Source organism: Pipra filicauda, unplaced genomic scaffold (assembly GCF_003945595.2).
Source record: "Pipra filicauda isolate LSUMZ 115617 unplaced genomic scaffold, ASM394559v2 scaffold15_size4787011_pilon, whole genome shotgun sequence".
Taxonomy (NCBI): domain Eukaryota; kingdom Metazoa; phylum Chordata; class Aves; order Passeriformes; family Pipridae; genus Pipra; species Pipra filicauda.
Genome location: NW_024104096.1, coordinates 3,326,398 through 3,341,264, shown reverse-complemented (window position 1 = coordinate 3,341,264; position 14,867 = coordinate 3,326,398). Strand labels below are relative to the sequence as shown.

Genomic DNA, 14,867 nt, shown 5'->3' with positions numbered 1-14,867 from the left:
TTTCTCAAGCACAAACTGCGTGTGGTGATTGTTTCAAGAATTCCTCCCGTGCTGGAACTACCTCCCCATAGGATTTATGGCGATCCCCATAGGATCTCTTTACACCTCCTTTACTCATTAACGACAGGGCCATTACTTGAGTAATTAAGTAAATCTTTCCCCTTCCTGCATTTCCAGTTCCCAGAGTTTTGTCTCTTTTTACTTAAACTACCTTTGGAATATTAATTTTTTTTAATCAATATGTAGGCATTTTTCCCTTATTAGCCCCCCCTAATAGAGGGCTTTTTTGGAGGGGTCCTACAGAGATACCCTTTGTGGAGGCTGGGGTTTCAGTGAAGATGCTGCTGCAAGCTGTTAAAGCCAGTGGTCAGAGATGGTCCCACCTGAGTGTGACAGAAGCAAGTGGCACCTTCAGCCTGGAAAGCCCTAATTCGTATTAGACTTCTGGGTGCTGAAAGGTAGGCTTTGGGGTCTTTGATTTCTTCTGTTACTATGTATATACAATATATACACGGTGTAGCATCATTATTTTCTGAAAAACACAAAAAAATTAATAATTGAGATAGGTTAGGTTTTTTGTAGCGCATCCTCATGCTTAGAAATGTTTTGCAGCAGGTGCTGTCTGAGATGAACACAAAAGAAAGAAGTACCACATAGCTAGCCTAGCCTGATGTTAAATGTCCAATAATTATCAGGAAAAATTACTTAAGTGATTTATGATGGCATCACAGGGTATGCTTCCACATTTGTTCTTGTGTTTTACCCACTCCTTTTTATTTATAATATTAAAAGGCTGTTTTAAACAGATTCTTAGAAATTAAATGTGAAAATACGTACTTGGCTATTGTGTATAAATCAGGTATTTTCCTCAAATATATTCATGGGTATTTGTCAGTTCTCCTCTAAATAGTTAAAAAATACCAAGTGATAAAGATAACTTCATAAGTGCCAAAAATCTCTTTAAACCCAGTAAACTGAATCTAAATGATGTTTTTTGATTTCTCCATTGGGGTAAACGACCCAAAAAATGGACAGAGAAATTTCTTTTGGGTCTTTTCTCTAAATAGTTTTTTGCCTTGATTAGGAGTTCTGCCTCTAATAATGTCCAGACATGACTTACTGCAACTCTCTTCTTATCTCATTGCATTGCTGTACATCACTACGTAAACACTTACTGACCTGTGCAAACAAGAAGCCCATCTCCAAAGAGCTCGGTTTACCTCCAAGAAGGCACAATAACCATTCAGCAGAGGAAATTGTTTATGATAAGAAGGCAGAGTCACCTGCTTCAAGATCCTATTGCAAGGTTAGACTTTGACAAGGGAACACTGACAAATGAGCACAAAGAGAGTTTTACAGGCACAGAGGACAACAAATGCAGAAGTTGTGATGTCAAGAATAGCTCGGACAGACATACAGCTGAAGCTGATTGAAAGGAATGCAGTTTTGCCATATGGGTAATTCGTAACTACTTAAACTGGAAGTTTAAGTTAAGCTACTTAAAGTACAGAGTTAAAATGATTGTCGTGGATGTGGTTTTAATCCTCGGACAGCCTAGAGATCTCGACAGCTGGAGTCTTTACCCGGGCGAGCCCGGTGTGTTCAGTGCCGCAGCCCACCCCGAGGGCTGTCCCGCCGCACTCGCGGGCAGGCTCGGCAGCGGCTCCGCAGGGCGAGGGCGGCCGCTGCCGCGAGGTGTCTCTCGTCGATGCTTTCTGGAGGACGTCTGAGCACCTCAAGTTCCTGCCTGGCGATCAAAATTCTTCCAGCACAGCACGCAGGTCAGCCGAGGCTCTCCTCTTTTTCTACTAGCCTTTTTTGACTGCTAGGGAAAAAATTTGAAGCCATTTGGTATGGACTGTCTTTCATGGTTTTATGTACTGTGATCTCTTTTCACTGCCACTGTCTGTAAGTCTTGAGATCTTGCCATACTGATGCTTGTTCTATAAATTGCTAAATTGCATTGCAATGGCTTGCTATTTCTCCCACAGGGATCTCTTTTTTCTTATGAGTCAGTAGTAGCTGTAGTGCTCCAATAGTCACTGAAACTATTTATCTTCCTTGCCTTTCACTCAGATGTCCCACATCTGTTTCCACTGTAGGCAGCTTACATATTTTTCCCTGCTGCTTCTTAAATATCTACTGTTACAAAATTTCCAAAAAACAATACATATGGAGTAAGTACTCAGCAGTGCTTCTCTTCCCTTTCAGTTGCACTGGGTGGACTTACATGAGGATGGGTCCCCACAAGCATCATTGCCAAAGGGCATGCACGCTTCCAAGGTGGTGTTGAAAGCCACAGACAAGTCCTGAATGTCACTTGTCCTCTGTTCCTGTTCCTAAAACAGTTTCAGAAGCAAAATAGCCCCAGGAGCAACACACAGAGACAGGGTGGCACACAAGCCCAGCACGTGCCGCATGCTGTTGACTGTCAGCCTGTGCTGGCGTTTACAGAAGTTATGCTGGAAACTTGAATTGTGAATGTTGGTGTTGCTGAACCTTGTGTTTGTTCCAGCCTAAGGTCAGAGCAACCACGTGTTGTGTGTTTGAGAAAAGCATTATGCTAAGGTGGGGCAAAGGTAGACTTGAAGCAAGCAGAAAACACTGCTGGTATGTATCCTTTTCACTTAATAGAACATCTGCTATAGTTCTGGCTATACACTTTATAATTAACAAAGTTTTACCTTGAGGAAGCTGTTGCAAACACAGGAGGCTAGACTCTATTAGTCTCTGACATTCAGGTAATTTCTGTGAGGTTCAGCCTGTTAGCAGGTGGACAGAGAAAAGTACAAATAAATTTAATGCACAAAGTGTGCATGGTGTCCATAATGAGGCTGCATCTCTAAATCAGCTGTATGGTAATCATACCTCAAAACTGCATCCATCACAATGTTTCTTATACAGAAAAGAACTGTTGATCTAGGCAGTCACCTTTGTGATATCAGTCTTGGTAAACATGCTTTAGAAAATGATAAACTGTTTCAGTTACCAAAAAATACATAACATCCCAAGGGAACAAGAGGATTAGACCCTCTAGACAAAAGGATAAAGGTATACATTTAAATAAATTGGCAATATTTAGGTTTAGAGAGCATCTAAGTTGTTGACAGAAAAATATGGGCATGATACGGAGCTATTCTCAAAGCAAGAGAAATGGAATGATATGGGAGTTTCAGATATTTTGTGTGTGCCTGTAAAACTTCTGTTTCTCTCTAAAAATGGTATTTCTAGTGACATGCAATACAACTAAGTTTTTAAGTCCTCCGTTCCCACTTGCCAAAGGGCTAGGAATAGGATTTTCAAGTTCTCAACTGGCATCATTCATTTCTGAAGTGAACTACCCCAGCTCCTGGGCCAGTATCATCCCAGCTGTGGGCTTGGGGTCCATCCAGTGGAGTCAGGGTCAGTCCAGATTGTCCTTACACCTATCTTTGTGCCTGCCTAGGAATGGAGACAGATGCCAAAGCTGAGACAGATGTTGACTCTGTGGATTTTAGTTATAGGCAGCAGGTGTGATTTCCACAGGGAGCTTGCTCTTCCCTTAAGAATGACAGACAAATGTTACAGCTGCATGGGATCATCGAGTGCACGTCCTCTTCCAGACTCACTCAAAAGCAAAAGCTAAATGGAGTTTGGCTCTTAATTCTATTGACAGCATTTATTTTCTCATGTAAAAATGACAGGTCACTTTCTCTGACACACCCACTAGATTATCCTGCTTTGCTGTAGGGAGCTTACTTTAGGTCAGTTCCTCCCAGTTGTCTCCAGATCCTTGGCCTTCACACATAATTTTTTTTTTATGGCTTGGAATATATATGTAAAAATGCCTTTCATCTTTGCTTGTACAGTTTATGGTATCTCTCTGCTTTTGTTCCCATTTATGGGACTGTAGTACATACATACACCTGGCCTATGCCCATGCAGTTGCATGTACACGTGCACACCCTCAGCATGAGTCACCTTATCCACAATTCTGTGACCAGAAACGCAGTTCTGCTTCATGTGTTCGCACGCACTTCTGTGATTTGCAAGTATTCAAGAAACAAACAGCTGCGAGCTAGCATCTTATTCTGCTGCTGCGATGTATGTTTTTCACTGGTACTTTCAAATGTAACACAAGGTCATTAAACATGGAAATAATACCCTCATCTGCAGTATAGAAATTCCTTTAGATACTTGAGGCTTCTGAATGTGCAAATATTTGTGTTTCTGCACAGTCAGGTGTGTTTGCCTCCTGCCCTTCAAAGGCAGGAAGTCTGTGTCACTGCAGACTCACAGTGCTGGATTCTTAATGGGGATCCCAACCCAAACTGACAGATGTTGGGTGTAATTCTTTTAACCTGTCAAGAGCCATCTTTTTTTCTTTTGCATTTTATTTCTATTAACAAGATACAAGGAACAAAGTACACTCAGATGGAAGCATAGAAAGCAGTAATATTCACAGCCACTCCACAGAAAAGAGTCGCAGGAACATAAAAAATGTTTAGTGAGTTTTTAATTGTGAATAGCACTCCATGCTGAGGTATAATTTTGGGGAGATATCTGGTGAGAACTGCACATTTAATTCAGAGTGGCACTGCATTATCTTCACCCAAAATCAAGACCAACAGGAAAGCGTTTGTATCTGTTCATGTTGGAGGAGTGACCTGAATTCTGCCCTTCCATAGCAGCTGCACTCTCATGAGGTCATGAGAGAGTCACTATCCCACTCTCTGCCTCATTTCTCTCATTGTAAAACATGATTTACTTCACTTATTCCCACAGGTTTTGTGGCTGTAATGGGGAGTGTAAATCATTTTACTATTGCTGTGGCTGGGAAATCAGGCCTATCTTTCTCACTGTGTGTTCTCTGTGCATCACACACAGGCGGAACTGAAACCTGGAGAAGCTGAAGAGTCCAGCTACTGGGTGGAGTTTTTGCTGTGGTTCCCAAATACCTTCTTGCTGCTCTTGTTGGCTCAGGCTGTGTTTGTAAACATTCACAGTCCCTCTCCTTTGGATTGTTCCTTGGAGCCAGATTTTCTTTTGATGTGAAACAGGATGTGTGTGTTAATTAATTTATTTTACTCGGGGTAGGAAATTGCTGCCAATGTTCTTTGAAGAGTCCTGTAAGCCATCTCTCCCCTTGCGTAAACATTCAGGCAATTTTGGTTAAAATGTTTATTTTTTTTTAACAATGCATAAATGTTAATCTGGCTGTTTTACAGTGGAGAGGTTTTACAGGCTCCTTTAAAAATGTCAAGGTCATCTTTAAAGAGTTACTGTTTAAACTGAGGAGGCGAAACACTGGACAAGAGGATTCAGGGATGAAAAAATGAAAACCAGTATTTTCTGCTAACAGGTGTTATTTGAGAGTTTAGTGCTGGTGAAAGTGATGGTGAAATGCTCTGGAGACTGCTTCTGCATCTACTCCTTTGTACTTGTATTTTGGACCATGTTAGTGAAAATACACCCTTCCTGCCTTAGTCCTAAATTTGAAAGGACTTCTGCCTGGTGATGACAGGAAAGCGCAGGCTCTGTAAACGTTGACTTCCTGAGACTGCCAGGAGGGGCCATTCGTGCCAATTATGGCAGTGACGTTTGTGCTGTGGAAGTACACTGCTTCATGATTTATAAAGGACCAGGAGGCTTTCATGATTAAATGTTGCTTGGGAGGTCTCCGAGATTCGGAGTAATCTCTCCGGAGAAAAAGGACTGAGAATCCCGGTGCTGGATGATTCTGTCATTTTGCATATTACAATAAAGCACCCTCACGTGGGCAAGGAACAGAGAGTGCTCCTTGTCAAAACCAAAAACTTTCAAACTGCAAGTTTGAAAAAATAATCAAGCTATATCTAATGCTATTAAGTTATATTTAAGTTGCAGTTTTTAAAAAAACATTCTCTTCTTAGTTTGATGTTTAATTGGTAGGGTGCTATGATTTCAGAGACGCTGCAGTTAAAACTGATCACATGCTACCAGACATGCACAATATTTTACCAAACAAGACCAGACAGATGCCTTGTTCTGAAGAAACTGCAGTATAAGACTGATCCTTCAAGATACTATATGACAGCAGATTCCCCAAGGAAATGACTTGGTCTCCTTGTAATCTCAAGTGTCTGCATACACTTCAGTGCAGGTTTGGTGTCTAGCACTCTTATTCTGGGACAATAATCCACAGTTATTTAAATCAAAGCCTAACAGAGAACTCAAAGGAAAAAGTTTAGTATCTCCCCAAGGACTGTGCCTTAAATTCAACTGAGATGACAAGAGGAAAGAATGGAAGATGTATAGTGTGAGATACGTAAATTTATCTTAATTTGAGTTGAATTCAAACAGACCTAGTAATGGCTAAATATTGTGATGATTTGGGTGGTAAGAGTTAAACTGGAGATTTTCCCAGGGATCTGTTCTCCATTTTAAAGAGCAAAGAAACAACATTTTTTATAGCTGGCACTAAATGGAAATCTTTTCTTTCAGCAGTAGCAATAGGTCACAATGACTGATCCACAGAAACCAAACTGCTCATTTCTCCTTCCTTTTGGTTATGAGTGACCCACAGCAATGAGGGGGTTACTTGTTCATATTCTTCTCAACACTCCGAAAAACAGCATTCAGCTCATGAGGACCATCCATACATCATCTTTTTTTGCAGTATTAGCCTTTCCTTTGACAGAGACCTTATTTAAAAAAGAGGAAGACTCCATTCCAGGATGTGGCATTAGTTTTCATTATTCATTCAGTAATCAATACCATTCGGCATGGCATATGTATAATTCCACACAATATTTTAAGTTGGTGGAGATATCTGGGATATAGGGAGAAATCTGTGTTCATCCTTTACGTAACAGTCATTGAGTCATGCCATCTAGTTTAAACAAACAGTGTGAATCTTAAAATAGCCCCTGAACATTCCACTGCGATGGCCATATTCAAATGAATGTTCAAGATGTTTCCCCACTATCGTATACCCACACAGTAACCCTTCAGTGACAGCAGAGCTGTCTGGAGCCACTACTGAGCTACACTGGGCACTGGGCACATAGATCTGTTCACTTGCTCTAGTAGGTAGGAGATCTGCTTCTTTGTTGTCCACCCACCAAGGGAGGCAATAGAAATGAAACATTTTGAGGCTAAGCTCACCTGAGGGTGATTTTAACATACCAGTTATTGTTACTGGATAATTATAAAAGGAACTCATGGAACATGACCTTGTTGCCATATAAGTGGTGGGAAATCCTGCTCTTCACCTCACCTGATTAACAATTGACATTGACCAGTTTCAAGAAGATAGAAGTGAAAACATGTAATTTTTTAATGCAGTATTATTAATATGGCTACAGATACAGAACTAGAGGAATTTCTTCTTATTGCTCACAGTATTTGTCTGACTTCCATAATCCTCACTGGTGTTTTCTATAGGATCTTATGGGTATATTTCAAAAGATAGTTTAGATGTGATAAAAGCATAACTATGTTGTAAAACTGATCAGTTAAGAGAGTAGCTAGTAGGCATTGCAGCTCAGCATTCAGAAATTGTTTGGAGATATCTTTCTAGCAAAGAAACCTTCCAAGAGGAATCTGGAAAGGCTACTCTTCTGGAGCTCACTCAGTTTCTAACCTAGAGCTCAGGCTAGTATTGGAGGGACTTGGATTTTCATGAGATGAGAAACATAAAACCATGCTGCTGCAGCCCCTTCTGAATGGCTCTGTGGGTGAAGGACTCAGCTCTTCAAGACTATCCATGTGTTATCTTCCCCCAGGCTTTGCCTATATCATATGTAGCTGTGCAGGAATCCAGAACAGCCTGTGAAATCAGTCAATAAACCTGGTATTGATCCCTCATTAAGATAAGGGTCTGGAGAAAAGATTGTGTGGAGTGAGCTGATGGCAGTTAAATGAGCTGAATGTACCAAATGCTTCCCTTTCCTAGCTGGGGACCTAACCCGTTCTTCTGAAATCCAAAGTCGCAGGCACTTCAAGCTGAGAGGAAAATACCTCATGTCTAGGTGGCTTGGAAAAATCCCAGGGAAAGGCATGTGTCCCCACGAATCACTAGGGGAGCTGGGGAACCAGGCAGGCCAGCAGGTACACAGAGCCCGCCCAGAGGCACCCAGGCACCGAGACCTCGCCAGACCACAGCTGCCCCCTGCTTTGGCTGAACTCCCCTGGGGGCAGAGACCCATAGCTCTGAAGAGCAGAGATGTATAGAACAGGGCTGGCCACTTGGACATAGTACCTACTGACCCTGTCTCATAACAGCAGAAAGCACTCAGAGACATTAAAATAGAACAAATTTGCAATGAGATCAGGTTATATGTTTTATGAGCCATATAATTAACATGCGACACTCAGTGCCATGGGATATTATTGACTTAAATAGCTTAGTAAGTATCAGAAAGGATTAGGCATTGACATGAAACAGAATAGCATGTGCACTGACACAAGCTAGGATCAAAATTACAGGGGCCACCAATCCTTGTGCTTCGGGGCATATTTTGATCATCAGCTTGGGGTCAGGAGGAAAGCCACTCTCTAATCAAGTAGCACAATATGCATGTGGATCACAGTTATACGGATCCCTTTATTGGCCTGTTTTGATGCCTTTCCCTTTTTCTTCTGTATTCCTTTCATCCTGTCCTCTTCCCCCTCCCTCACATTTATCATTTGGAATAGGTCACTACTGAAGACAAGACACTAAACTAGATGGATGGCTGAATAGTCCCTACTAATAGGGTAATTTAATATTTGCTTCTCTCCAGAACTCTATCGTTTATTTCAAATATAAATTTTATATTCATTCACTAAAAAGTTCCTCCATTACGAACCTTCTTTCTATGCACATTACTTTTTATTTTTATCAGCCTCACTTACAAATCCTCAGAGTTAGCAAATGCATGTCAGTTTGGGAGAAAGAACAGAACAACCAGGCACATTAAAGGAAACTGATTTTCTTGGTAGATACTTAACAATGGCTTAAGTAAAAAAAATTTTGAGAGATCCTGTAGAGCCAACATGAATAGTCACCTATGAGAATAAGGGGGTTTTCTTCTGTGTACATGACAATGAGTCTATGGACAGTCATGAGAAAATGATGCTTGATTGAGTAGATGCTTTCTTTGTAGAGTCAGAAGCAAAATAACAGTTAAGAATTTCAAAACTTTTCTTCACCTGCCAAAAAGTTCCTGATTTTAAGATGATGCAATATTTCACACAATTTTAGATGTTTGGATGTTTTGTTTTGCATTTTAATTTGCTACTGTACTGAAGTAGTGCCAGGAAGCCCCACATAATAGCAGGGCAGGTTGAACTTTATGCCCTGTAAAGCCCTTGCGAGAGATAAGACCTACCAGGAGTTACTCATACTAAAGAGACAGGCTGGAGAGCAGAGGCATAGAGATGAAAATTTACTGATTCTCTGTGGGACCCCAAGTTAATAGCAGAAATCCAAACGTTATATATTTTAAAAATATGCCTACTCATTTTCTTTACTGCTTACTTCTTTTTTGCTTCTTGTCTTCACCCTCCCAGGCTGATTTCTAACTCCACCAATTCTTACCCTTCCTAAGTCCTTTATTTTTGCTAACACACTCTCTTCATATCTGGCACTAGCCAGCACTACTCCACTCAGCAAACTGATACATGCTGCCCTTGGGCTTATTCAACCTTATTGGAAAAATGATATAATGCATCTTCTCCAGCACCCTTCCCATTTTCCACAGTGGGTCAAATTCCAGGTAGTTTCTGTGAACTAATTTTGTAGTTCTTTGCTCTGCTTCCCTAAATACTGACACTTTTGTGTTACTGCCTTCCCACAGACATTCTTCAACATACCAAAGCTGACCTTAGGCTCCATGGACAGATGGGGCCTGATCTGAAGTCCATTAACATCAGAGGAAATGTCCATTTATGCCCATAGGCTTTGCATTAAATCCCTTGCATTTTACTTACTTTCTTTAGTGCCTCTTATTCAGCTCCAGTTATTAAAATCAGATTAATACCTCATAGATCCCTGACAGTTCAGAGTACTGTATAAGCCAAACTGTGCTACTTCAAAAGATAGAGACCAAAACTGCTACTCTGCTGATGTGAACTCTGCAGCTGGCTAATACTAAAAGCAAGGCATTGTTTCCAGACTTAAATCCTGCACAACTGAGGTTAGAATCTCACATTACTAGTGCATAGGCTGTCAAAACCATTTCTTACTGTTCAGATATTGTCTGGTCCCTACAACATTATTCTGACCAGGCAGCATTCAGATTCACCTCTGTTTGCAGTTTTACTCTCAGTACAAGTAGGCTGCTATGTCAGCCAGAACATCAATATTTCTTTCTGTTGACACAATACTCTTATCCATATTGCCACCCCTCCTCCTGCTTCATTTTGTCTACATTCCTTTTGAAAACTCTACTCCCATAATTTAGTCTCCCACTCAGTACTTGGTTTAATCAAGTCTGTCACTCAATTTATATCCCACTTCTCGCTTGACTCAAGTTTCTCGGTTAGCAATCTGTTTCTGTAGCACTTGCTATGCATAACACATGGTTAGCTTTTCTTTACACACTTGCTCCTCTGTTCCCTTTCTGATTTCCAGACCTCACTTCTCCTTGTAACACTTGAAGATGAGAAACTTCCTCTTCTGTCTCTCTACGTTCCTCATGTATTTTTGTAAGACCACTGCAACCAGAACTTCTTAAATACTATGAGGTCCTCTGTGCAGGGCACAGAACAACTCCTTGAGTCCAGTTAAAACAGTTTTCAACTGCAGAATCTCTCAGTTTAATACACAGCTTTGGGTAAACCTCTCCTGTTGCTGTATTTCTTTGTCATGGCTCATACCACTTTCCTCTGCACAAAAGTCAGATTCTCTCCCTCTGACTGCTCATTCAGCATAGCATGCTAAAATTTGGTTTTAAACATCCACTCAGTTTTTGTGTTGTGGAATGAAATCCTGTTCCAGTTGCTCTGTACATTTTAATATTGGGGACTGGGTTGCATGTATCCTGATGACATTGCCTAGCGCAACCACAGCACAAATTTAACAGATCACCTTTCCTGCACAAAGGACATCTAATGTCATTTCAGATGGTGGAAGTGCACTGCAGGTTGTGTATCAGATATATTGTTCACCTTTGCATATATAATTTTCCACTTGAGTTTCTTGTTATCAGCTGATGCCTCTGGTAAGGACCATGGGTTGTCAACTGCTTTACTTTGGCTGCAACTGTTCTGTTAAAGAAACCGGGGGACCACAAAATGAGGCTGTTGGACCACAGTTAGCTTGGTAGGAGGCTGATCGAGTGGTACCTGTTGGATAGATCATTTGTTGGTTCTCTGAATTATTCTGCTGTGTCAGCAGGTTTCCAGGTTTAAATGCTGGCATGGTGTAAGACACAGAATGCTGTTGTTTCATAATCACCTTCTAGAGGTATTGCTTTGTTGTAACGCTACTGTTATGTTGTCCTACTTTTGCTATCTACTTTCTGCATAGGCTCAGGGAATTTTTGTCCACTGCATCACTTCGGTGTAGACTTTGCAGCACTGGGCTGGCTGCCCTTAACCTGGAGACAGGGAGTGGGGGGGATATGCAGGTGGCTGCTGTCACTGCTTTTCATATGATTGAATAACATGTCGATTTCATAGTCCAGACACAGTGCAGGAATATATGGCACTCATACAGTACTCTTAATTTTCAGATCAGTTTAATGCTACTCCTGGCTTATGGTACACTCATCTGTCTCTCCGAATGTTCTTAACACAGCTTTCACTCCCAGTCACGCAGGAGAGGCCAGTGCAGCCCTTCTCTCTCTGGCTGGATCAGTGACTGCCCTATATAAATCTGCATATTAAGCAGATTTGGCAGTTGTTCAGACAGAGACAGACTCACTTAAGTAAAAGGTGAAAACAAACTTGTTTATAAAGGCACTGCAGCAGCACTCTCAGATGGTATGCTAGTAGAGACGGCACAGAGGCCGGTTTGTTTTCTTTTGTAGTTGGAGACTGATGATTTCTGTTTGTCTTCTGCGTCCAAGTCTCATCACCATAAACCACGCGCGTGTGCGAATGCCGGGTCTCACTCTATTAACAGTTGAAAGACACTTCGCGTGTTACCGCTTTACCTCTGCACCAGATGGTTCATTTCCTCGGGGACTCCCACACGCGCCCCCAAGGTCGGGCAGACCGACAGCGCTCGGGAGCGCCGGGCCCAACTTTGAGGTGGATCCGGAGAAGGGCTTGAGGCCCCGCTTGCGGACCGGGTCCCCTGCGCTTGGCGCCGGGCTCGGACTGCGGCCGGGAGCTGCCGCTGCTCCCTCCCCGCTCACGGAGCGGCCGGGGCGAGCCGGGCGGCTGCTCCCTGCGGGCCGCGGCTCGCAGGGGCCGGGTGGCCCGGTGTTCGCCCCGCTGACGTGCGCCCGGGGGAGGGCGGCGGCGGCGGCGGCAGCAGCTCCCGCTTCGCTTCCCTCCCCTCCTGCTGCACGCAGGAAGCTTATCCGGCCGCGGCTTGCGCGGGGGGAATTAAGAGAAATACCCGCCGTGCCCCCGGCCGGGGTCTGCTCCCGGCCGCCCGCGGAGCGCTGGGGAGGGGGCGCGCCCGCCGCATTCCGCCCGCCCTTGGCGCGGGGCGGGTCGCTCACTGCAGTGCCCGCGCCGGGGCCGCGGGCGGGGGGAGCGGCCGCGCCCCGGCTGCAGCCCCCGGCGGGCGGCGGCGCTGCGGGCGCCCCGGGAGCGCCCCCGGCGGCCACACCCCGCGGCGGGCCGGGGCCGGCGGAGGGAGGGGGCCGGCGCGGGGTGTCTCCGAGCCAGTTCTCGCGGTGCTGGCCAGGCTCAGCCTCCTTCCCCTCCCCGGCGAGCGGTGACTGTGCACGGCGGAGCGGGGAGCGCCGAGCCGGGCGCGGGGGGAGCCCGCGCCGCCCCGCCGAGCCAGGAGGAAAGGCCGCCGAGCAGCGCGCCCGCCCGGCCCGTCCCCGCCGCCCTGCCCCATGCCCCAGCGGCGCTGAACCTCCCGCAGCGCGAACATGGCCACCACGGCAACGTGCACCCGCTTCACCGACGAGTACCAGCTCTACGAGGAGCTTGGCAAGTACGGAGCCCGCTGCGCGCCCCGCGCCGCGCCCCGCCGCCCGCCCCGGCCCCGGGACCCGCCGGCGCTGCCGGGAGCCCTGTACCGGCCACCCGGCTCTCTCGGGAGCCGGAGGAGGATTAGCTGTCGCGCTTGTAATCCTGCTCTCCAACCCCCCGTCCACCCCAGCGGCACCGCCGCCGGAGAGAAAGGTGTTCCTGCCCCCCTGGGTAGCCCCGCCGCAGCGGGTGTCCCCGCAGCCTGCCTCGGGCTGCGCGCTCCTGTTGCACCCCGAGATTTCCTCTCTTCCCTCCTTGCCTTCCTCAGGACCTGGCTGCCCCCTTCTCCTACCCGAACCGTCTCCCAGCTACACGTTGCCGTTTCTTGCAACTGTTTCTGCGCTGGGACGCGACACTGTTACAGCCACTCCGCGATGCTTCAGTCCCCACTTCCTTGTCCCTGTGAAAGGACCAGGTGCCGCTGCACCGCGCTTCTCCCTCCCTCCCTCGCTCCTTCCCTCCCTCTCTCCGCACTTGTCTCCGCATTGGCAGACCTGCAGCTGCACCCTAGGACAGGGCTTTGCAGGGGAGCCCCATTGGGCAGGAAAGCAGCGTAGCAAGGGCCAGGGTAGGATTATGGGGACAGTGCTTTCGTGGGTGCTGCTGCTCTCTCCCTCCCTTCCTGCACCAACTGCCTGGCTCTGCTGCATCTCTTCTCTCCAGTCCGGTGTCCCCGTCCCTCCCAACACTGCTGCAGCTGTGTGTCACCAAGCCCGGGCCCCGGTGCTGGTGCTCACCTTGATGCTTATTGGTTTGTAGGTAGAGGTTGAGGAAGGGGATAAAAAGGCAGGACTCTGCAGTATTGGGAGGATTCAAGCTATTTTAGGCTCCCTGTCATGCTAACTATATGTGGGGCCCTTGTGCAGTTCTGTCCCCCTTTCTTATACTTTAAATGTGTACATTTGTCCCTAGACATGGGTTTGCAGTCCTGATATGAAGGACTTGGAATTTTCTGCTAGTTTTCTCATATTTTTCCCTTTTCCCCTTCTCAGGTCTTTTCTGTAGAGGCAGTTGTTATTCTTTTCCCACCCTGTTTTGTTGTTGTTTTTAAAAAATAAGGTGCTGCTTTCAAGTGCTCACTGTATAGTTCTGTAGTCCTGTAGAATTTGAGTCCCTATCCTTTCACCTTGGTCTCTGTTGTATTCTCTCCTTTTTCCTCACAGAAATCCTTCTTCCCTCTCTCTCAGACCCCTTCTCCAAGAGGAATTCTCTTTGGAATAGTCGTAATAATATCAATAGTTTCAGCTTGAGAAAATGTACGAAGCCTCGTAGCTTCCTACTCACTTCATTAATAGGTACAGACTTATCCCCATTTTGCAGGTGGTTTGAGGGATATGAAAGAATTAATAACTTCTGCAAAGTGTTGCAGCGATTTTGTGACCGAGCTGGCACTTGAACATGGGAGAAATGAGTCCTGGCTTTGTGATGTAACTGCTAAGGAGACGAACTTATCGGCCAGTGTTCACAGCACTGTTCTGGGCTGTTTGTCTCTCATTTATCAATCCTTTCATGTCCTGTTTCTGTGCCTGTATGGTCTTTTTCTCCCTGCACAGTGTGCTCTTCTTACTACACTGTCTCTTAGGGGGCTTCAGGGGTCTTCAGGAGGCTTGAGTACCATCTGGACTAAGTTTATTGCTGATCAGATAGCATGCACTGTTCATCAGATTCTCATGTGTTGTTTCTCTCTTCTGTATGTCTTCTTCCCTGTCCTTAATCTGGTCCCCTCTGGGGACAGGAATTGTTGCTGCTATATTCACATTTTCAGT

At 45.1% G+C, this 14,867-nt stretch overlaps 1 protein-coding gene across 26 annotated transcripts in view; it reads left to right on the top strand.

Annotated features, from left to right (window-relative positions):
- Positions 1–12,787: 12,787 nt before the first annotated feature.
- Positions 12,788–14,867, top strand: part of CAMK2G (calcium/calmodulin dependent protein kinase II gamma) — a 118,455-nt gene continuing 116,375 nt past the window's right edge. For 7 of the 26 annotated variants that reach the window (XM_039379213.1, XM_039379216.1, XM_039379210.1 and 4 more), the window contains exon 1: positions 12,793–13,063. In XM_039379213.1, the coding sequence (XP_039235147.1) occupies positions 12,999–13,063 (65 nt within the window). In that variant the 5' untranslated portion in view covers positions 12,793–12,998. Of the gene's footprint in view, positions 13,064–14,867 lie in introns of all 26 variants that reach the window. The other 19 variants (XM_039379218.1, XM_039379219.1, XM_039379217.1 and 16 more) reach the window with 6 other exon arrangements.